At 49.7% G+C, this 24,252-nt stretch overlaps 1 protein-coding gene across 5 annotated transcripts; it reads right to left on the reverse strand.

The window, feature by feature from the left end:
• Positions 1–164: 164 nt before the first annotated feature.
• Positions 165–20,458, reverse strand: LOC111834008 (cullin-1-like). 5 transcript variants are annotated; one of them, XM_072711068.1, is made up of 22 exons: positions 20,380–20,458; positions 11,635–11,977; positions 10,482–10,659; positions 9,924–10,091; positions 9,777–9,827; positions 9,385–9,475; positions 9,139–9,302; positions 8,173–8,335; positions 7,893–8,023; positions 6,221–6,328; positions 5,995–6,101; positions 5,713–5,761; positions 4,942–5,073; positions 3,277–3,394; positions 2,698–2,774; positions 1,927–2,058; positions 1,693–1,785; positions 1,456–1,503; positions 1,249–1,331; positions 1,035–1,140; positions 842–955; positions 165–761 (listed from the first exon to the last, which is right to left on the reverse strand). In XM_072711068.1, the coding sequence occupies exons 2-22, from the start codon at positions 11,772–11,774 to the stop codon at positions 681–683; spliced, it is 2,334 nt and encodes a 777-aa protein (XP_072567169.1). In that variant the 5' UTR covers positions 11,775–11,977; positions 20,380–20,458; the 3' UTR covers positions 165–680. The 5 variants fall into 5 exon arrangements, with proteins under 5 accessions (XP_072567169.1, XP_072567168.1, XP_072567167.1 ...); XM_072711067.1 differs by lacking the exon at positions 20,380–20,458 and adding an exon at positions 19,928–20,206; XM_072711066.1 differs by lacking the exon at positions 20,380–20,458 and adding an exon at positions 19,604–19,901.
• Between the last annotated feature and the right edge of the window lie 3,794 nt (positions 20,459–24,252).

A 24,252-nucleotide genomic window follows, 5' to 3' on the forward strand; every position in this document is an offset into this window, starting at 1 on the left:
CGGCCTAAACCCCTGCAAGTAAATCCATGTAGTCCGTCTGAAAACGTTTACCTCTGCACGTCGTTACTTTTTAAATCACGCTTGGATTTTGAGTCATAAGCCGCCTTAACTCGAAGCATGTGTGCAACGGTAGGTCCAGTGTTCAGAAACGTGCAAAGCCGATGTCACCTTAAAACGCATAGAGAAACCTTAATTTTATTTCACACATTTAGAAAATGAAGCACTATACAAACTGTCGCCGGTCACAATGCAGATTACGCAGGACTGACGGCTTCATCTGTCACCCTTCTGCTCCGAAACCGCTGCCCGCATCGCATCTTTAACTGCAGCTGCTACAGTGAATCAGCAGTCTAGCCATTCATAATTTTTCCTTAAACTTTTAAAAGGAGATAGGCAGTAGCATGCGACCTTGCCCTCCACAGAGGACTTTGATTTTGCTTAATGTTGGCGATGGCAGATTACTGCATCTGTATTTACATGCCAAAAAGGTACATCACTTATCCTGAGCAGTCTGTACAGGCCTTTAGGGCAGCGGCCTTCCTGCTTTTCCGTCATCCGGCCTGTAGAGGGCAGTACAGTTTCAGCGACTGATCTGCCGGGCTGCTTTCCCCATTGTGCACATGTTCCTAACGTCGTCTAGCTGGATGACACATGGTACTCCGACGTTGGCGGGAGCACATTTAGGCCAGGTAGCTGTAGGTATCCTTCTCGCCATCGACGCGCTCGAGGTACTCCTTTTCTATCAGGATGTCGATGCATTTCTGAAAGACGTGGCAGTTTTAGACAAGCTCAGGAGGCCATTTTGTTTTGAAATGCCCTTCTCTGGTGAACTCATACTCACCTTAATGACCGGGACTCTGGGTTTAAACCTGGACGACAGCTGGTTCAGTACCTCTGCCAAGAGCTGCTGGTGCTTGAGGACTTTCCTCATCTTCATGATCCTGACGATGGCGGCCTGTGGAAGGACCCAAGCGTGAGTACCTCCCGCTGGCCATGCGACGTGCCCGGTGCCCGGCGGCCGATCGCGTTCACACCTGGATGAGGAGCTTGCGGTCCTCCTCGATGTTCTTGTGCGTGATCTCCTGCTCCTGCTTCTGCTCCGTCTTCATCGGCACGTTGATGTTGACACGTAGCTTCTTGCTGCGCGGGACGGCACAGGACGCGTTCGACAACTCGGTGACTCCCCTCAAACGGCACCCGCGCATTTCCCGCATCGCACCCGCGCCTTTCAAACGCATTGTCACTTACTTCTTATAGCCCAGGTAGAGTTTTATCAAGGTGTCCGGCTTGAAATCGACTTCATCTACATTTGCGTTCTCATCCTCCAGGACCTGCACGTAACATTTAATCATCAGATGCAGGACTCGCATTAGAGTTCGAAACCTGGACGTGCATGAGCAGCTGCAGGAACAATGAATTGAGAGTATTGCCGTGCAAGATTTATTGTGCACTTACCAGCAATTTAGATTTTAACAGAATCTGCAAAACCTGCACCAATATATCCTATAAAAAGAAATACAAGTCCTGTTAGTCTCACTCAGGTGAAGAACAGAAAAGAGGAATTATTGACAGCTAATGCCATCAGGTATTATGGATGTACATTTTGTAAGTTTCCCTTTAATCCAGCAATAGACATTAAGTTGCTACACTGATAATCAAAGCAGTTTTGCCAGGACGGGCCTGGACACGCACCGCCTTGATCTGCGTGCTGTCGGTGAGCTGGCGCATGCTGTACACGTCCTCCGTGTTGTACTGCAGCAGGATGGCCATCTGGAACGTGGAGGCCTGCGGACAGGGTTCAGTCAGCGTCTCGCACGAGGACGGCAGCACCAGGAGGTGACGGGGTCCTCACTCTCCGCTCAGTCACCGGTACCTACTGGCTACAGCAGGGCAGAGAGCCCCCCCCCCCCCCAGCTGAACACCCACCTGCAGTGTGTATCTGTTCTTGAAGCAGTAGGTGACCAGCTCGCCTTTGGACAGGTGGTATAACCAGGTGAGCTTGCGGCCGCTGTGTCTGCTGCTGTAGAAGGCCGTGAATCTCTGGTAGCTCCTCTCCAGCTGGACGGAGCACTGAAGTTAGAGGGTCCCGCTGCCGGCTGCCTAAGCCACCAAGCTACACCTGGCTGGCACGTCTCAGGCCACCAAGCTACACCTGGCTGGCACGTCTCAGGCCACCAAGCTACACCTGGCTGGCACGTCTCAGGCCACCAAGCTACACCTGGCTGGCACGTCTCAGGCCACCAAGCTACACCTGGCTGGCACGTCTCAGGCCACCAAGCTACACCTGGCTGGCACGTCTCAGGCCACCAAGCTACACCTGGCTGGCACGTCTCAGGCCACCAAGCTACACCTGGCTGGCACGTCTCAGGCCACCAAGCTACACCTGGCTGGCACGTCTCAGGCCACCAAGCTACACCTGGCTGGCACGTCTCAGGCCACCAAGCTACACCTGGCTGGCACGTCTCAGGCCACCAAGCTACACCTGGCTGGCACGTCTCAGGCGTTACGCTACACGGGGGACAGGCGCGCAGGAAGGGACCGGAACTAGGCCTGAGCCCTTCCACTGTCACACCCAGCAACACAGATACGTCCGCAGATAACTCTAACGTGCTGGGATGGTGACCTCGCCGAGGGGCGTGACGGCCCCCGCAGAGTGAGGCCAGGGTGCCTCGAGCAGCTCCGAGGCAGGTGACTCACCTCAGAGGGCAGTGCGAACGTGCAGGACTGCTGGAAGGGCCAGGAGCCTGAGCTCAGGACCTGGGTGCTGAAGTCCACTGCAACACAAGAGCGTGACGCTGATGTGAGACCGAGGCCTGCAGAACCGGGTCATCGTGCATTAGTTAGCCTTTAGGCCTCAAGGTCACATGGGACGAGCCCTTATCACATGACCACAAAGCTAACTTTCAACGTGCATTAATGCGAATGGATTTAGTTCCTCTAACATCTGCATGATCACCCAGTTACTGGCAATATAATCAGCACTCACATTGAAAGTAAACAGGTAAAAAAAGGAAGATCTTCAGAGACAAACAAAAACCAAGTGTGGATCAGCCTCCACAGGGGGCGCTGTTTCCCCAAAACATCTCTATTGAGTTAATCCTTGTGCTGCAAATCACCAGTTAATTACAAAATTAGGCAAAAAGTAATTAAGAAGTTGAAAGGGCTGCTGAGGATTATAGAGATCCATGATGACTCTCAGCTGCCTTTGGTGTGGATGGTAATTTATTCGTTCCAGTAACTGAGTGCCGGAGGGGGGGGGAGGGGGCTGCTACTTACAATCCAGTGGCTCCGAGTTACACAGGTGCTTCTTGAACTGCTCGTTGAGGTCCTTGCTGACGCCGATATCCTGGAACATGCGCTGGAGCTTGGATGTATACTCGAAGCCGCAGGCTTGCTGAGACGGGACAGAAACGCTCATGTTCAGGAAGGAGGCTTTGGAGGACAGAGGGATGTTAGGGTGTGAGAACACAGAACATTCAGACAGAACCTGAGAAAGTCCCGGTACTCCGCTGACCTATTTACATAATGACCAGGAATAGTGAGGATGATGTCACAGACTGGAAGCCCGTGACTGGGAGAGTAGAGAGAGTGAGGACGGCACTGGCAGAGGGGGAGGAGCTCAGGAGAGCCACCTTCAGCTTGATGTCACAGACTGGAAGCCTGTGACTGGGAGAGTAGAGAGAGTGAGGATGGCCCTGGCAGAGAGGGAGGAGCTCAGGAGAGCCACCTTCAGCTTGATGTCACAGACTGGAAGCCTGTGACTGGGAGAGTAGAGAGAGTGAGGATCGCACTGGCAGAGAGGGAGGAGCTCAGGAGAGCCACCTTCAGCTTGTCACAGACTGGAAGCCTGTGACTGGGAGGGTAGAGAGAGTGAGGATCGCCCTGGCAGAGGGGGAGGAGCTCAGGAGAGCCACCTTCAGCTTGATGTCACAGACTGGAAGCCCGTGACTGGGAGAGTAGAGAGAGTGAGGATGGCACTGGCAGAGGGGGAGGAGCTCAGGAGAGCCACCTTCAGCTTGTCACAGACTGGAAGCCCGTGACTGGGAGAGTAGAGAGAGTGAGGATCGCACTGGCAGAGAGGGAGGAGCTCAGGAGAGCCACCTTCAGCTTGATGTCACAGACTGGAAGCCCGTGACTGGGAGAGTAGAGAGAGTGAGGATCGCACTGGCAGAGGGGGAGGAGCTCAGGAGAGCCACCTTCAGCTTGTCACAGACTGGAAGCCTGTGACTGGGAGGGTAGAGAGAGTGAGGATCGCACTGGCAGAGGGGGAGGAGCTCAGGAGAGCCACCTTCAGCTTGTCACAGACTGGAAGCCCGTGACTGGGAGGGTAGAGAGAGTGAGGATCGCACTGGCAGAGGGGGAGGAGCTCAGGAGAGCCACCTTCAGCTTGATGTCACAGACTGGAAGCCCGTGACTGGGAGAGTAGAGAGAGTGAGGATGGCACTGGCAGAGGGGGAGGAGCTCAGGAGAGCCACCTTCAGCTTGATGTCACAGACTGGAAGCCTGTGACTGGGAGGGTAGAGAGAGTGAGGATCGCACTGGCAGAGGGGGAGGAGCTCAGGAGAGCCACCTTCAGCTTGTCACAGACTGGAAGCCCGTGACTGGGAGAGTAGAGAGAGTGAGGATCGCACTGGCAGAGAGGGAGGAGCTCAGGAGAGCCACCTTCAGCTTGATGTCACAGACTGGAAGCCCGTGACTGGGAGAGTAGAGAGAGTGAGGATCGCACTGGCAGAGGGGGAGGAGCTCAGGAGAGCCACCTTCAGCTTGTCACAGACTGGAAGCCCGTGACTGGGAGGGTAGAGAGAGTGAGGATCGCACTGGCAGAGGGGGAGGAGCTCAGGAGAGCCACCTTCAGCTTGTCACAGACTGGAAGCCCGTGACTGGGAGAGTAGAGAGAGTGAGGATCGCACTGGCAGAGGGGGAGGAGCTCAGGAGAGCCACCTTCAGCTTGGAGATCATGCTGGCCTCCGCGTCGTCGCTGGCGCTGTTCTGGTGCACCAGCCGCTTCGCCAGCATCTTGGCGTAGAACTTCTGGAAAACATCTTTGTCCTCGATGTATTTGAAAACCACCATCTAAGGGGATGGAAGAGGAAAGACGGCAGTTGGACTGAAAGCGAAAGAAAAGGGCAATTAGGTAAAGCTGCCCCAGGTGTGTGTGTGTAGGAACCATGTGTGTGTGAAGGGACCGTGTGTGTGTGAAGGGACCGTGTGTGTGTGAAGGGACCGTGTGTGTGTGAAGGGACCATGTGTGTGTGTGAGTGTGAAGGAACCACATGTGTGTGTGTGTGTGTGTGTGTGTGTGTGTGTGTGTGTGTATATGTATGTATGATGACCTCACAATGTGATAAAACCTGTTATTTTTGCAGTCCCCACAAGAGACCACACAACTAAAAATGCCAAAAGTCTTGTATTTTGTTTGGTTACTTATGGTTAAGGTCGGGGCTGGGTCGGGGTTACGGTCGCCATGTTGGGATTAGAGTGTTCCCCATAGAAATGAAGGGACGGTCCCGTTTAGATATGTACATGGGCGTGTGTGTCTGTATATAATGACAATGTGAGAATCCGATGTCCAAGCAGCACATTCGCCATTTCTGTGTGCTGCGACATTAATACACCCCCACAGCTTCAGCACCAGCCCACGTGCAGAAACATGGCGGAGAGAGCAGCCTTGGCTGGGGCTCCTCTACAGCACCAGGAGAACATGGAACTCACCACCTGGTTCAGTGTGTCTTCCAGCTCCGCCTCCTCAGGGTTCTTGGAGCTGGGGAAGACACCCCCCCCCCATAGTAAATAACCAACAGGCCCTGGGAGCTTTAGAAACCAATCAAAGTAAAGTAACGAGTAAAGTTGTCAGATGCAAAAATAGACAGATGTTTAAGACATGGCTATTTATTTGGGAGGGGGGCTTCAAATAGCCTGTCAGCAGGAGGTATGAACGGAGGCGGCACTGCGGACCTGCGTGCAGTGTGGGGTCGCGTCCCATTTGAGTCTCACCTCTTCTTCAGCAGCGAGTCGCAGTATCTGGCCAGCAGCTCGGGGGACTTGCTGGAAGACTGTGCCATCCGGGTCACGGCGTTGTTGTTGATAAAGCGTCCACAGGCCTGAGCAGATGGGAAGCCGGGGGGGGGGGGCGTTAGGAGCGGCATGGCGAGACGAGGGCGACACCCGCGGCGGGGTGGTGGGAGCAGCGAGGCTGGAGGGGGGGCAGTAACTGACGCACCTTGTCCAGAGCAGCCACGAAGCCGGCATCGTTGTTGAATGCCGACATCACGAGGGCGTTGTACTTCTTATGGACATCCAAGATGGTCTGCACATATATTTTGGGATCCTGTGGACAAATAAAATGCTGAATAAAACCAAAGCCTATGGAACAGAAGAGGAACTCGATTTATCCCCGCGGAGAATTTCCGGGAAACCTCGGCGAGTACGCAGACGGCGACCTGGGGTCCCTGACCGAATCGGCATTTTAATTACGAGCCGGGAAGGCCCCTCCCTCGCGGGGGAAATCTGACTGAGAGTCATTACATTCGAGAGGGAAGACTCATTATCCTCCACATTCCAGCAGGCGCGCCGATTAGAACACAACTATGAACTCTGATGCCCGTCAGAGAATCTCGCCAGAGAGCGGAGCTACTGCTCCCAGCTCAGGCTCCTGCACACGAGGGCCTGTCGCTCCCCTCCTAAGCGACGGGCTGCTACGTCTCCCTGCTCATGTGGGACGGACCTCAACACCCAGGAACGGTGATGTGTCCGCACAGGACGGAGACAGAGGGGCAGAGGGCGCTGTAACACACGTAGCACGCAGAGGGCGCTGTAACACACACAGCACGCAGAGGGCGCTGTAGCACGCGCAGCACGCAGAGGGCGCTGTAACACACGTAGCACGCAGAGGGCGCTGTAACACGCACAGCACGCAGAGGGCGCTGTAGCACGCACAGCACGCAGAGGGCGCTGTAACACACGTAGCACGCAGAGGGCGCTGTAGCACGCACAGTACGCAGAGGGCGCTGTAGCACGCACAGTACGCAGAGGGCGCTGTAGCACGCACAGCACGCAGAGGGCGCTGTAGTGTAACACACACAGCACGCAGAGGGCGCTGTAGCACGCGCAGCACGCAGAGGGCGCTGTAGCACGCGCAGCACGCAGAGGGCGCTGTAACACACGTAGCACGCAGAGGGCGCTGTAGCACGCACAGCACGCAGAGGGCGCTGTAGCACGCACAGCACGCAGAGGGCGCTGTAGCACGCACAGCACGCAGAGGGCGCTGTAACACACACAGCACGCAGAGGGCGCTGTAACACACACAGCACGCAGAGGGCGCTGTAGCAGGGCAGTAACACCAGCTACAAAGCGCTTACAAACCGTGACCCCCCCAGATTAGCACACGCTCCATACTGAAGATATTTCGAAGAAAACACTGAACGGCAAAGCAAACACACAGCACAAGGAAATCCGCCCCTACAGAGAATCCAGAGGCATCCAGAGGGGAGAGTCACAGCGTGGCACCGGCCGCTGTACCCCGGGGATCTAACCCTTCTGCACGTACCGATGCAGCCCATGACAAACGGCTAACGTGAAACTGCCACACCTGACTAAGGACCATGCCTGGGAAATCTTGTTGCCAGGCAACTCCGGCAAATTCTGTAGTAGCATCTTGGTGCTTTATAACGGTGTTCAGACAGAGCCAAACAAGCAAGGCCGTGTGGAAAGACACGGTCCGGCGTTAAGTCACACGGCTCAGGTCTAAACAGGGAGGCGCAACACAGGGAGAAACACTAACGTGTGTTCAGGCGGAGAAATTTAAATTAGAATGATTTGTTTATTCCTCAACACCTTATGCATTGAGGGTTAAGAACGGACAGCTGTTTGGGGGCCCCCGGGGACAGACTCACGTTGAGAGCAGCCTCCCCACACTTCTCAATAGCGGCCAGACCCTGGTTGTGGATGTGCGTTTCCAGAAGCTTCTTCAGCTCGCCCAGGCCATCGGTGATCCGAGAGACCAGGTTGTACATGCGGCCAAGGTCTGTGGGGCAGAGAGAGGGAGTGGAAGGTCATGGAGGGTCACGTTCCCGGTACCAGGTGCAGAAATTCTGGAGGCGGTACTGTGTTCAAAGGTACAACAGCAGGGCCCAAGGCAGACCAGACAGCCGGTCCCCAGGCAGCAGGCCTCACCCTCATTCTTGTCGGCATCCAGCAGGTTCTGGAACTCCATGTGGAAGATCTCCAGGTGCTTCTCGATCAGCACCTGCTCACACTTGCGGGCCAGGTCGTCCTGCGTGCTCTCATGGAGGTAGACCTGCACCCGGCGCTGTTCCTCCAGCAAGCGAGCCTCCGCCTTCACGGGGGGGGGGGGATACGAGTGGCCCAATCAGCTCATAGCCAATGATGTTTACAGGGGATTAGGACCCTACACCAATACGGTCACCCGCAAACATGCTTAATGAACAGCTCTACCTAGCATCACTCATTAACTTATATTCCCTATTTATTCATTCATTCATTCATTCATTCATTCATCCCATTCCATATTCGGCACACAGTCTAGCGTAAAAAGCACGACTAAAATTTCATGTCTATATACAGTACTCACAGAAAGTAATAATGTTGCAAACTGATTGGTGTTGTAACTAAAGGCCATTGACGAGTGATATTTAACACACAGCACATATCTTCCGCACAAACATGTTCTTTTTAAGTATCAATTTTTTTGACTGACTCATTCAGTTCTATTTTGCCATTCTGCTGTTAATTGCTCCCAATGGATACTAAATACAAATGTATTTTGTCATTGCAACGGTGTTACTAATTCAAAAACACCAGTGAGACTGTTTGTCAATGAACGTCTTAACTCGGAGCAGCTCATTCAGAACTATAATCTGGGTTTCAATTTTACTACTTAAAACTACTGGTTGTTTCTAATGTGATGTATATTTTTGTAAACAAATGAATGAAGTAATCATTTTTGTTATAAAGCCAATAAATTAGCAATTTTTTACTGAACTTAAGTGTTCCACTATTCTTGTAAATGGAACACTGTCCTGGCACATGGCCACCAAGACAGATTCCCAGTATGTTTAAACCAAACTTGGCCAGTAAAGATGCTTCTGATTCTGACGCCGTGTGTCTGCAGGCCGGTACCTTCTTCATGTACTCCGTCACCGGGTTCTGCTGCAGAAACTCCGTGCTCTCCCTGGTGTAGAAGCGCTCGGTGTCGGCCAGGAACTGGCTCTCAAAGGACTCCTTGTAGACGGAGAGAGTGGGTCCCTTGGCAAAGGCGTCGTCTTCATTCAGGCCCAGCTCCACTGAAAGAGGACGGCATGTTAGCAGTTAGCACGTTAGCAGTTAGCACGGCCGCGCCGACAGCCAACGGCAAGCGGCACCCACCATAGGACTGCACCACCCCGCTGACCAGCCGCGTGTTGATGGGCTCGCCGTTACGCTCCTTCTCGATCAGCTTCAGCACCGCGTTCGTAACCTGCCGCGCCGAGATTCAGGACACAGCGACTTAGGAGACACCACTTCTCTGGATGATGCTTTTAAGCCAAAGACACTTTGCATTTGGATTTTCACCCCAGTACTGAATTAACTGACGTTAAGAGTCTTAGCTGGGGGGCTGGACAGCAGGACGTAGCCCAGAAAGGGGTGCTGATCTCCAACTGGTCCAACCAACTTGGTATCTGATTGCTTCCCAGTCAAACCAGTAAGTGACCGACTGGTACTCCAACCAGTGTTAATTACTGTACACTTCAGAGTGCCTGGGTTGGGGGCGGGCTTACCTGTTTGTTCAGCGGCCTGAATAAGCACTCTCTCCACGTTACCAAGGCAAGCTGAAAGACAGGAGGGCAGGTCCCATGACACGGGGGCTTTAAGAGGGGAAGTGATGACAGGGGGCGGGGCAGACCGGGTCATGTGACTGGCCTCACCGAGTAGATCTCGTAGATGCCCTTGCGGCCCTCGTCGCACTCACGGCGGACCCAGTGCCGGTTGAGGTAGGCGCAGATGCCGTTCAGCACCTTGCTGGAGAACCGGTAGTCCTCCCACTGCTGTGTGTAGAACTTGAGCACACTCTCGTCCATCAGGTCCTCCCCATCCTGCGAACGCAAATGTTCACGGCTACAATCTCGTCCTCCCGCAGAAGTGCGCCAACTCAGCACAAGTCTACGGGGAGCTTCCAAACGTGGAGGGAACGTGGAGAGTATTAAACTGTTCCTCAAGCTAGAGTGCTGAGACTAAGATTCGACTTTCAGAGGCATCTCACAGACATTTGACAGGAGAAACATGATGGGTGTTCAGAGTAAAGTAGACTGAAGTCCTCCTAGGTACTAATCTAGCTTTTCACAAGGAAGTCAGCGACATGCGGACCTGAACTTACACTCACCCTTCAGTAACATGCTGGTACAATGCACTGCTTCACTGCTTCACTGCTTCAAACAGCCCTTGGCTTAAAACTGAGTCACGGGGAGAGAGGCGACCTCGGTTACCTTGAGAAGGTTCGTCAGGTAGTTCTTGAGGAATTCTTTGAGTCGCTTGTATAGCTCCAGGCCTACAAACTGGGCCCCCCCCGGGGTGGGGGTCTTCTTGGAAGGTTTGGAAGCAGGAACCCCAGCCCCACGGGCCTGGTTGGACTGGTGCACACTGGTGCAGTAATTATAAACATGCCTGGGACCTGGGTTAAGGGTAAAGACAACGGCAAGAGGCACCAAGACACCCCCAGACGCTGGGGGGAAGCTGGAATGATTTATTCACAAATTCAGGTCACCCAGCTGGGACGAGCCAAACAAAATGCACAACATGGGGTTTATTTATGGATGAAATGGTTCTGAATGAAATGACAATAGAGCCGTATTCAGAACTGTTTTACAGTGAACTCATCCCAGGGCAAATCTGCTCTATTACTGCAAATTAAATTTCATGGGCCACTGAAGTGACACCTCCCACTTAGAGCAGTGCGGTGCTTCACTGTGCTGGCAGAATGTGGCACGCAGCCGCAGCACAGTTATGTGCAGAAGTGTGTTAAACACACAGGTGATGTTGGTCTTGAGCAAACAGTGATTCACACAGGCACAACAGAGGGGGAGTTTCACGAGGGTCAGTCAGTCAAGGGCCAGCCGAAGATTAGAGTTTTTCTGTTTGGAGTATTACGTGCAAAGTGATGTTTAGCTGTATTTCGTGAGATTTATCTGTTAAACGTTAGTTCCTAGTCAAACTTACAAAGCATGTCACCCAGACTGACAAAGTGCATTGTCACGTTTTTATAAATCGTGAATTAAATCCCTTGCACCTTTTCAACTTTATGGTAATAAACCAGACCGTGTCTTTATAGCCACTCACGCTACTGCCCATCACGACTGCAGGTGGCTGTACCCAGAATGCCTTTGGGCAGCCTTAAACGAGGCAGACTACACCACATGATAATGACCTCCTCGGGTGGCATGGGGAGTCCACAGGGGTTCAAACCACCCAGAGCATCACCCTGAGTAGATGAGGTACCTTATAAGGACCCTGTTTCGCCGCACGGAGTGAAGGCAGACACATTACAGATCAGGCCCTGCTCGTCAAAGAAACACTTCGTTTCATAAAGACCAGTGAAACTGGACGGCGTTCCATAGAGAGCGCCCCCCTGTGGCAGGATACGTGTAGAGCTCCATGTAGCGGGACTTGGCCATGCTCTGCCGGGTGTAGACCTGCTGGATTCCCGCCCGCAGGTCGTCCCAGATCTGGTCCAGGCCGATCTGCTTGAGCCCATGTGGGTTCTGGCTCCTGCTGGACGACATCGTCGTCCCCCCCACCCGCCGCCGCTGTCCTTCGCACTATTTCCCACGTCGTCTATCTCTCTCTGGAGGTCAGCCAGCAGGAAGCTACAGCTCCATGTGTCCGTGTCTGAGGAACCGTGACGTGCGAGGGAGCGGAGAGGAATCGCCCTCAGTGCGGCCGCCGGCTCAGACAGCGGCTAGGGGCCGCGGCGACGCCGTGAGACCTGGGGAGGGGTGCAGAGCACGTCAGGAACACGGCGAAGACTGTAACCTAGGGGCCGCGGCGACGCCGTGAGACCCGGGGAAGGGTGCAGAGCACGTCGGGAACACGGCGAAAACTGTAACCTAGGGGCCGCGGCGACGCCGTGAGACCCGGGGAGGGGTGCAGAGCACGTCGGGAACACGCCGAAGACTGTAACCTAGGGGCCGCGGCGACGCCGTGAGACCCGGGGAGGGGTGCAGAGCACGTCGGGAACACGCCGAAGACTGTAACCTAGGGGCCGCGGCGACGCCGTGAGACCCGGGGAGGGGTGCAGAGCACGTCGGGAACACGCCGAAGACTGTAACCTAGGGGCCGCGGCGACGCCGTGAGACCCGGGGAGGGGTGCAGAGCACGTCGGGAACACGGCGAAGACTGTAACCGCAGCACCTCGCGAGCAGGGAGCCTGCTGGCTCAGGCGCCACACCATTAACACAAGCTAGTATGACATCACGCATTTTCATACAGGTTAAAACAGCAGGCAGAGGGGTGAGCAAATGGGCTGAACTGCCTCTGAGCACAAATATTAAATTTAAACCAGGGGACCTTTCAGGAAATGCTGCCTGTAATATATGATAAACAAATGGATCCAGGACATTGACTGTGGACGGGAAAACAACAAAAACAAAAACCAGTTTGCCACATAACATCCCACAGCAAGAGAAAGGAAATACCTCACTGGCAATGAAAAAGGCCGTTTCTATTTTAGAGCTGTTGTCGTTTAAAAAAAGCATCGACTGTAGCTGAAACCCTCCCCCCACCAGAGTCGCCGTGCAGTCCTCAATCGGGATGCGCTGAGCATTCATTCTGTTAAGAACCATGCTGCATTCGACATAAAAATAGCTGGTCGTGCTAATTTTAGAGATTTATTACCAAACGAGAGGCCTGAGGCAGAGATTCGGGCGATTTTCAGCAAAGCTGTGCGTGGGGTAAACAGCGGGAAGAAGCGTACAGATCGCAGGAGCGTGGACAAGATTTCATTTAAAAAAGGCACTTTTTAAAATCTGTTTTCTATTCTAATTAACTGCTAAACGTAGCTGCAAAAAATAAATAAAACAACCTAGCGGGCAAGAAGGCACTCATGCAGAATGCATTGGCATGACCCCCACCAGCAGAGGGTGCTCCAGAGCTCGTCATCTGTGACGGCCAACTCTGCCTGCTCTACTGGGGCTTCGTGTTCGACCTCTGGCTTCGAGCCCCCCAGCACACCCCACTCGACCCCAGCGCCATGTCTAACCAGAGTAGGATGTACTTATAAGTGCTGCCCCTGAAATCAACCCCAAAACAGAGCTAAAGGCCAACAGAGAGGCAGATTGCACAGGGCAAGCAGACTCCTGCAGATGGGAGGAGCGCCCCACAGAGCTGCAGGCCTGCTCTTGGCACTGGAACCAGTAAGGAGGACTTCGGGGAGGCCCACCACCACCACCACTGGAAAGGCCTAAGTAGCAGGTGATGCTGCTGGTCTGCATCATACCATGAAGTAACGACACAGCTCAAGTCGTGCCAGTTAACAGCGGCGTGAGGCACCTGGCAAGGCCAGGGCCGTCTGAACCAGTGATAATTTCGTTGACGAAATATTTTCGTTATAATTTTCGTCAACGACAAATTTTCACTGACGAAAACGAGACGATAACTAAATAAAAATTAAGTGATGATGACGAAAACTATAATAAAAATATGACATTTTATAATAATAATAATTGGTACTTTATTGATCCCCGTGGGGAAATTGTTTTTACGCCTCCCTCAACTTGCTCTTTGTAGAGCAAGCTGTCCGCGAAGGGCAGCCACCCATAGCGGCGCCCAGGGAGCTGGGGGTTGAGGGTCTTGCTCAAGGACCCGCAGACGTGCTGAGGCTGGGCTTGAACCGGCGACCTTGTGATTACAGGCACACGGCTTAGCCCACTGAGCCACACGCTGCATTTTCGTTAACTAATAAAAACGAGACGAAAATGTGAGTGAGGGACGTTTTTGGAAATGATCCAATCAGAATTAATCTTGGTGCGTGGCGCGGTGAGACGCACACGCACATTTGGAAAATTAAGATACTGATTCACCTTGCGACGCGAGATGCGACAGTACATCTTGCATACATTGGTGGGTGTCTGTCTGACTTAAACTAAAATGACATGGCAATGGCTGGGAGAAAAAGAAGAGAAGATATATGGAATAATTTCACGTTTGATGTCAAGACAAACAAGACCTTGTGTAAACCGTGTGGAGCGGAAATCGCTGGTAAAAATACAACAAATCTAAAGCGACATCTGCAAGGTAATTTTTTCAGGTCATGCAGTATTTGCAATGGCATTACTGCCAAATACAGTTTTTCTTTTAAATAATTTGGAGTTGCACTTTTGCTTTACAGAATGAAGAATGTCATATGCAAGTTCTAAACAATGCATATCTAATTTTTGGTTTTTATGGAAAGACGATATTCCACATATTTAATGAGACTTGGCTTTATTTAATTTTAAGTTAGAATATTTTGTATATTACCACGGTTTAACTAAATTACATTTAAATTAAACCCAATATATTTTAGTCAACTAAATCTACAGTAGATTTAGTCGACTAAAATCTTATGCTTTTTAGTCGACTAAAACTAGACTAAAACTAAAACAAAACAGATGACTAAAATATGACTAAAACTAAAATTGCATTTTAGTCAAAAGACTATGACTAAAACTAAATTGAAATCTGCTGTCAAAATTAACACTGGTCTGAACCACAACACGACCATCTTCCACGGCGCCACAGGAAACCGTATTCGAGAGCAGAAGAAAATCCGAGATATGCATAGTGACTGTGTGAGAGAGAGCGAGCGATCACTGAGTCCTCATCGTCTATTGGATCATTTCTGCTTTACCACGGTGAGAATAGCCAGTGAAAGTCAGTTCACAAAAAAAAAAGTCAAACAATTAAAAGAAAAAAAAATATCAGTAATATCAGAGCAAGGACAAGCACATGACGTAAAGCTGAAACATTATAAGTGCAAGCTGATCTCGGGAAGCAGGATGTATCGACCAAAAGCACGACACGCCGTTTGCTCCACACTGGGGTGTTCTGTACTCTCTCAGAAGTTATTTTCTTTGTGCAAATGTCCCCAGAGGCATTAAATGCCATTACACATGATTAAAGAGGGAACTGGTTATTTTTGCCAAATAAATATTCACCAATTTCCACAAACATCTCCAGGGTGAGTCACTTTAGATGTGGCTACACACATTTATTGAAATTAACATGACACTAATGAACGCTAATGAACGGATTCAGTTAAACAACAGGCTGCACCAACGGACGTGGAACTCACTGTTAACAAGTTCAATTAACTTAAAGACAGACGGAATCAGCAGACCGATGATCGGCGCCCAAGCACAGTGCACAGACAGCCTGCTTGGGTCTGAATGCGGACGGTTGTCATTTAAGTCCCCACAACACACAGCTGTGAAGGAAACACCCCCCCCCATTAGACAAGGGAGGCCCCTCAGTTAGACCCAGAGACCCCAGCATGAGCTGAGATGACCGCGGACCTCATGCTCCTGTCTGACAAGGGTACAGGAGGGTCACCGTGCTTTTACAGACGCTACACAGCACTCAGTCAACCACTGACATCGGGGCCTCACTGTGCAAACAGGTTAAACAAAATATGTAAAATCTGACAAAAAACCTCAGTGGATGACATCTGACTGCAACAGCAAGTGCCTGATATCAGACATAAAATCTGGACAGTCGGGACGTCAGCAAGGACTGGAATATTCAACAAACATTTAGCAACATGCAGGCCAGGAAAATGCTTTGTATCAATGACATAAGTACTATTTTAGGCACTATAAGTCATTCAAAAACCATATTCACTGTCTGAATGATTAAACCCTATTTTATCAGGACATTGGACAATTGACTGTTGATAGTGTTTAAGTGCACAACCGTAATGCGAGATGATTTGTGGCAAAATAATGTCTCTGTAATTAACTTTGCCGTACTGGTTTTGAAGTTTTCTCCATATAGGTTCCCTGTCTGTGTGTAAAAAGGAAATTTACAGCAGACATACAGTACAGGCAAGCAACTGGGCGGCACAGATCATAACAGAAACCAATAAGAGCTCAGTGGCTTTTTTTTGGTAGGGCAGGATCTGAGCTACTAAGAATGTGAGAAACAAAACTGTAAGTACTGGATACTCGTAATGCACATGGTGACAAGTGGAATCTAACAACAATTTAAACCAGGTACGTGGAGGAAATATCATTAACTCCCAGCTGTGTTACGAGAAAATTGTGAAAATGCTGTTTTACAAAACATGTTCAGGTGGAAAGAGCAATGGATAGGACCAATCTGCAGGCCCTCAGAGAGCAAATACTGCGAAAGGTATGCACCATCGTGGGACACACTCAGAGGACGATAAGGCCCCTCGTGACCAGGGGGGACACTTGGGGAAGGATAAGGCCCCTCATAACCAGGCAACTTTGTGGGGACACTCGGGGAAGGATAAGGCAACTCATAACCAGGCAACTTTGTGGGGACACTTGGGGTAGGATAAGGTCCCTCATAACCAGGCAACTTTGTGGGGACACTCGGGGGAGGATATGCCTCCTAATGCCCAGGCACCTTTGTGGGGACACTCGGGGGAGGATATGGCTCCTAGTGCCCAGGCACCGCGTTGGTGGAAAAGAGGGTTAGGGGAGGATAAGGATCCTCAAGACCACGCACCTTTGTGGGTGGATAAGGCTCATCAAGACCAGGCTGGCTCAGGGTTCTATGATTCCCTCTCTAGAACCTCCTCAAGATACTTGAAGCACCTTTTCTTGCCTGCTCTGCAGCCCAGACCTTCCCGAACCTCTTCCTCTCTCAATAACCCTCCATCCTACTGAGGCGTAGCATTTAACATAAGAACACTGAGCGCGGCATAGAAGAGCCAAACAAAGGCCACAGCAGCAGCCCGACCTCAACAAGGCAGCAGAGCATTCCTCGACCATCCCTGGTGCTGTGCGATCCCACATAAGGCACACGGCTCACGATCAATGGACACTGAGGAGGGGACAAGTCACCCATATCTCAAGATATCTGCCCAGATATGCTTGACTGCAAAGCGAGCTGGAGCATCATTTTGAGATTTTAAAACATTTAAGTGCTATCAGATGGTAGAGCCATATGTTCAGTGACGTGATGCAGTCAGAGCCCCTAAGCCACTGCTTCACATTTCCATGGCAGACAAAGCGAAATTTGGCAGAGCAGAAGGAGCTGCTACACATGTATTTCACACAGGGTAACACTAAAACCATCAGCAGAATCTTTTTAATGTGATTAAGCAAGAAATGATACAGCAGAGTATAAAAGGTCACATACTGACACAGAAATAATTCCCAAAACAGAGGCTGCTCAAAATTACATGGATCACTGAATCTCCGGTTCATTTTTGAAGAGTGTAACTTTTTAATCGAAAAAGTCTAAATGTATGACTTAAGGTTGTTTATGCCCTTTTTAAAATGTATAATAGAAGCCAGAAACAGGTCTTTGTGAAGAGCTGTATTCATTTCTGCAAGGTGACCCACAGCCATCTTAACTCTGCTACAGCACACAGACAAGGAAGGAGCGCTATGGCCCATCGGGAGCAAACATCAAGGTGGGGAGACTTCAAACATCAAAACAAGCCGTGTCACACACCCACACATCAGAAATGTGTCCCGGTCAGGAATCACACGGCTCAGCAGGCCGGGGGGGGGGGGGGGCAGCCTGTCAGTGCTCATTCCTGGTGCTCATGAGTGTGCAGCGTCTGACCTCCAAACTTCACCAGGTTGACATTCAGCCGGAGGCCATGACACCACAGGTCACGGCAGGATCCGCGGCCACAAAAGAGCAGGCTGGCCTGGGTGGGGAACTCGAACCCTGGGCCAGGAACACGGCACACGGGGGATTGCCAGACCGAGAGCAGCCTCATTGCAAAGTGCCCCACCCCTGTCGCTCAGCTCGTTAGCAGAAACAGGCCTCTCCACACGTGCTAGCCCAGGTGTGAGAGCTCAACCAGCAGACACGTGACACGTTACGACTGGGGGGGGGGGGGCAGGTGTCACACAGGGAGGACGGGGAAAACACACCAGTAGCAGTTTATCAGTCACTACCCACAAAAACGATCATTTTTAACAGCCTTAATTAATTTAACAGCTTCTCCAAAATAAACAGGGGGAGAGAAAGAGCAACATTGGGCCGTTTCGAGCCCTGGCCAGACAGGCAGTGCTGGCCGGCTGCAGTGCTGCTCCCCCTACTTGTTATTTATCCACATCTTAAAGCTACTCGCTCTGACTTCTAAAATTTGGTATTCAATGCCCCCCGACAGCTCCGGCCCAGCGGGATGCTGGAGCAGCCGAGTGAGACCGACCCAAATTCCTCTTCCAGCGGGACTCTGGAAGCTAGAGTGACGTCAGCAGGACCGCCTCGAGATGCGGCCGCCCGGTGCTGCTCGCCCTCCCGACTGGTCAGCCGATGCGGGACTTACACACCCCGAGCCAACTCCTACATTAGCATATTATCTGAATGTAGAAATAGTCACTTGGTCACGCATCCAGCGGAAAAAAAAAGTTTATTTAGGTTATTTACATTTGAAGACAGTAAAAGCTCTGTAAGCAGAATAGGTAACCAGAAGAAGAATTTGGGAGTAAGATCTTAAGAGATATTTGCGTAACTAGAGTCCCATTTCATGCAGGAAATAAACTTTTAAAATACGATAAAAAGTTAGGAGACTGAAGGATGAAAAAATGTTATTTTCAAAGTAAACAGCGGTAAAATACCTGGAGCCAGACACCTCATAAATGAAAGGAGATGCCACAGATCATTTTACCCAACCAAGACAGGCGAGGAGACCCTCTTTCTGATACACTGAGTTCTGTGTCGGATCAGCAGGAAGCCATCACACCGGACAGCGCAGAGCGACCCCGGCTGCGTGGCCCTGCACTGGCGGGCCGTACCTGCGAGGTGGCCGGCCTCCACACCTCCGCCTGGGCTGTTAGTTTGCCAGCAGATACAGAGACACCCCCAGATGCCATGACACACAAAACGAGCCCCTGGCACGTAATGGTCTGGATGCGGGATCCCACAAGCATAATGCACATGCATGCAAGTAAAAGGTACGTGCAAATAAAGTCCGGAGCCTCCCTGCAAGCGCGTGCGGCGGACACGCGCCCCGGCTGCCCCGCAGAAGTAAACAGTCTCTACATTTATTTATCTAACGCCGAAAATGCCCCTGTAAACACAGTGATCAGCTGGCAGGGGAGACATTAAGCCGGTGGCGGCGAGTGGGACGCGGAAAATGAACCTGCGTCACATTCACCCAGATCAGAACCGAGATTTCAGACCGCCGGCCCACACGGCACCTACCTCGCATATCCCTGCTTAAGAAGGAAAAAGAGGCCGAAAGATGCGACTATCCATGTTAAGGGGGTCTGGTTATAGTTAAATGCGATCAGAAACGGAGCGACGCGCCGCCGCCGGGATCCGGGTGACCATTTACCAATCAGCTCTCATAGCCTCGCTTTGACTCGCACTAAATCCTCTTCCGAGATTTTAAAATAAAGATCAATCCGGCAGAGAGTATCCGGACCTGGAGATCCACTTGGTCCGTCGCTGGGTTAAGTGGCAGAGTCCAGGCAAACACGATGGTGTGTATTGTGAGCTCTGCGGGCTGCCGTAATTGCAGCTAGCAGTGTATTGTGGGAAGTTGAGTGCGAAGGGCGGCTAGGCGATACCCACGCATCTGCTGCTGAAGAATGCACTACGCTGGTTCCGCAAACCCTTACCCAGCTCAGATCTTACGTAGGCTGGATTCACATTCTCATACCATTTAAGAAAAACACATACGCTAAAATATACTAGTATTACGTATTAAAGAATACACTAAATAAATGATAATAGAAAGTTCATTTACTCAAGGAGTACGTCGTCTTTTGGTGTTGGCGATTTCGTGAACTCTGTGTATCGCCAATATTTTATTTTAGCGTAGCCCTGATTTACTTAAAGTCTGTTTTACGTAAGTCGAGAGCTGCCTGCATATAGACATAAGGACCCAAGGCGGAGGACAGGCAGTTTCTTCGCTATAGGCTCGGTTATCTCGTTGCAGGTCGCCCACGTTGCTTGTCGTGTTATCGCGGCTCGGAAAGCCCAGCGAGGTCCGGCTGAGAATAAAACCTCACATTTTCTCCGGACACCCCGGGGGCAGCGCGGCTTCCGGCCCCCTCCTGTGCTCCATCACTCAGGGTTATTCACAAAACATCTGCCGTCACACACCAAAAGTGGCCTGCAGCCTTTATTTTAATACCCCCTGAGAAACCCAATCCGTAATAAAATATATTAACATACTATCGCTGTATGGCTGCTCACCATTCTCTCCGGATAACGGAGGAAGATAAACATTTATTTTGTGTTTTCCAGTTTGGTACTTGGCTGCTGCGCTGATGCCTGATGGCATTCCGCCATTAGAAACTAGTGTTCGGGAAAACATGCCCTGACAGCAACAAAGGGAAGCGCAATTACAGTTCCGCCCACATTTCTGCTCAGGGCGACTATTACATACGGCGGATGCACACCGCCCTCCTGCTTTCATTAAACTGAAACAAATTAGCCCCGGGTACAGAATTATTGCCGATTGCACTTTATTTTGTGCTGAACTGTCAATCGACATAGACGTTGATATAAACTGTACCGATTGAACTGGCCGGCTAATCAGGTATTGGATAAACGGCTGGAAGGTGAATGCATAGCCTACTGTACATGGATGGAGGAAATGAATTGTGTTGGGAAAGCTTAAATTTAAATGACCAAATGTAAGCATGTGTGCATTTCACTACTCTGCATAGCAATATGCAAACTCTAGTGTACTGGACACAGAAATTTAATATCGTCTCCAGGCATCTGAAAACAGCTTTCATTTTCATTAGCAATACACAGCAAATAAACTGGAATCACTGTTATAATTTTTATCCTTGTATTTGATCTATAATGTAGCATATAGGCTATTAATGTTTATCCGTTTGATTCTTAGATAACACAATCAACGTATGTTTACAAATATCATACACTGTACGATTAAATAAGTAACGGGAGTATCTGCAATAACATTCCGCTCTCTCTCAAAATTGAAGTGTTCCCATAACACTATTGCATAGTGACTGTATACATGTGCATTTCGTCTTGGTGCCACCTGGTGGTGAAAATGTTAATTGCCTACACTTCACGGGCAGAGGAACAAAGATTAACCCGGAGAATTGTTTTTCTCCCAGGGCCGCTTAGGTGCGATAGAACAAAATAAGTCAGCCCACCAGATCTTACAGTATTACTTGAATTTGGTCATTTTAAGCAACATTAAATATATGTAAAATAATCTTGTGAAACTTGAATTTTATGTGTCTTCTGCTTACATTTTTTTTTGTTTGAGAATATTGAGAATGGTTTTGTGACTGAAATAATACAAAGCGGTACAAAAACGACTTAAAGTACTGTATCTCCGAACATTACATTAATATCAACACGCTGGAAATACAGGTAATTATAAATCACGACTATATTATTTAATGAAATCGTCATTTAAAATAACCTCTCTAGGTTACAAATTGCATTTAGCCTATTTGCAGGTAGATAAATGTAAAACGTAAATATTTTACGGACATAAACTGACATATATAATGCATACCTATCGTATTAATCAGTCTGCTGTTAGCAAAACATTGCAAAACTATATTACTGAATATTTAGAGCTTACATTTTTAAATGAAGGGTATCAGCGCAGATTTAATCCCTAATAGCTAAACTACTTAATTTCCTCAGGTATGTTTGTGAGTGTGTGTGTATGTATGTACAAAGAAGGGGACACCAGACACCCTGGGCAGGATACCAATCCCTTGCTGGGCTGCTCATACACACACTCACGCTGGACAACTTATAGATAGCCGTGCAATATGCAGAGTAGAAGCAAAGAGCGCAGTCCCAGCAAATGTGGGCATTGAATCCCTAATGCTGCAGGAGTGATGACATTGCGCAGCCCTGGCAGATGTGGGCTTTGAATCTGTAATGTTGCAGGAATTATGACATTGCGCAACCCCAGCAGATGTGGGCTTTGAATCCCTAATGTTGCAGGAGTGATGACGTTGTGCAGCCCCGGCAGATGTGGGGTTTGAATCGCTAATGGTGCAGGAGTGATGGCATTGCGCAGCCCCGGCAGATGTGGGCTATGAATCTGTAATGTTGCAGGAGTGATGACATTGCGCAGCCCCAGCAGATGTGGGCTTTGAATCCATAATGTTGCAGGAGTGATGACGTTGCGCAGCCCCGGCAGATGTGGGCATTGAATCCCCTAATGCTGTAAGACCGATTTTGCGCAGCCCCAGCAGATGTGGGCTTTGAATCTGTAATGTTGCAGGAGTGATGACATTGCGCAGCCCCGGAAGATGTGGGCTTTGAATCCCTAATGCTGTAAGATCGATGTTGCGCAGCCCAGGCAGATATGGGCTTTGAATCCCTGATTTTGCAGGACTGATGGCGTTGCGCAGCCCCAGCAGATTTGGGCTTTGAATCCCTAATTTTGCAGGACTGTTGGTGTTGCGCAGCCCCGGCAGATTTGGGCTTTGAATCCCTAATGCTATAGGACTGATGACATTGCGCAGCCCCGGCAGATGTGGGCTTTGAATCCCTAATTTTGCAGGACTGTTGGCGTTGCGCAGCCCCGGCAGATGTGGGCTTTGAATCCCTATTGCTATAGGACTGATGACGTTGCGCAGCCCTGGCAGATGTGGGCTTTGAATCCCTAATTTTACAGGACTAATGACATTGCGCAGCCCCAGCAGATGTGGGCTTTGAATCCCTAATTTTACAGGACTGATGGTGATGCGCAGCTCCAGCAGATGTGGGCTTTGAATCCCTAACTTTGCAGGACTGCTGGCGTTGCACAGCCCCGGCAGATGTGGGCTTTGAATCCCTAATTTTGCAGGACTGTTAGCGTTGCGCAGCTCGCTCACAGAGCCAGCTTGTTCACGTTACTCAGAATAGCATAAAAGTCCAAATTTAACACAAACAATTGACGCTTTGTTCCTAGCAAGGCTTTTTAATGCTGTTACTTTATACCAAACCACATTAAATACTCCAAATAAGGCTTGACATACTTTGTAAACTCTTAAAAAAAATAAATTACAAAGACAGTCATCTTTTAAAGAGACAGTGATCCCCTTTTAAAGGTTAGTATTACAACAAGACTCGATTCTGCAGCCTTCCTAATTTAAAAAAGTCTGCCATATCTCTTTCTTTAAGAATGTCTATAATATTCCTCTTTTATTTTAGCTAATTACATGTCCATCTTTCCTAATGTTAGTCATTTTATACACTGTAAAAGACTGTGACAAACGTAACTATATGACCGAAGGCCAACTGAATATTATGTAGAAATTCCTCTGCATTTTTATCCTTTTCCCCACCTTAAGAAAGTTTTTAAAAAGTTTCCCATAGAGTATATATTGATATATAATATCTCCACAATTGTCTACAGTTAGGTTTGTACAGATTCTTGTATAATTGTCATGCTTCCATGGAGATAAAGTACACAAGCAATAGGTGTCATAAAAATATACAGAGTAAATTATAGATCATATATTAAGTGAATCACTCTTGTCGGTGACCTCTGATCTCATCACTGCATACCAAAGTAAAAATGTACATAAGACTTCTCAGAATTTATGATTTCGATGGCAAACTCAAAAGAATTGTACTGTATTTCAATGCAAACTCCACATATCTCTTTATTTACATTTAAAGGTGTGGATATATAGCTAGTGGATTAAGTTTGGGTGTAATTTACAGGAAGGCGTAGGAATATAGGAAAGGTAAGGTGTTTGCAGCAGAAGTGGCTTGAACTTCATACTTTTCACCAGTGTAAAAAATAGGGTAAAACGGGAACACTGTCTCCTTACCAGGCTCCCCTGAAGGAGAGCGTGACACCAGGCAAACCTGCAATCAAAGGACAATGCCATCGCTTCCCAGCTAAGGAGTGCCGCTCACTGCGACATTAAAGGGGGACAGGATATTTGAAAACGCAAACCAAAAAACAGAAGGAAAGAAAAGCTTACATTTTGCCGAACAGCATTTAGCAGGAGAAATACTGCAGACATACAGCGTGTCATTACAGGATCTGCTGCATACAGTGATTGTATGATACATGAACTCATGCATAGAGTACATGTGTGCCATTACATGTGCTATTGCATACAG

Source organism: Paramormyrops kingsleyae, chromosome 4 (assembly GCF_048594095.1).
Source record: "Paramormyrops kingsleyae isolate MSU_618 chromosome 4, PKINGS_0.4, whole genome shotgun sequence".
In the NCBI taxonomy this organism is placed as follows: domain Eukaryota; kingdom Metazoa; phylum Chordata; class Actinopteri; order Osteoglossiformes; family Mormyridae; genus Paramormyrops; species Paramormyrops kingsleyae.

Bases quoted from the DNA above. Each gene is read 5' to 3' on its own strand.
- LOC111834008 (XM_072711068.1), bottom strand. From the start codon at position 11,774: ATGTCGTCCAGCAGGAGCCAGAACCCACATGGGCTCAAGCAGATCGGC. The intron at 9,476-9,776 runs GTAAGCCCGCCC...TCGGCGCGGCAG, and splicing joins TCAGGCCGCTGAACAAACAG to GTTACGAACGCGGTGCTGAA. The intron at 1,504-1,692 runs GTGCGTGTCCAG...TTCTTTTTATAG, and splicing joins ACAGCACGCAGATCAAGGCG to GATATATTGGTGCAGGTTTT.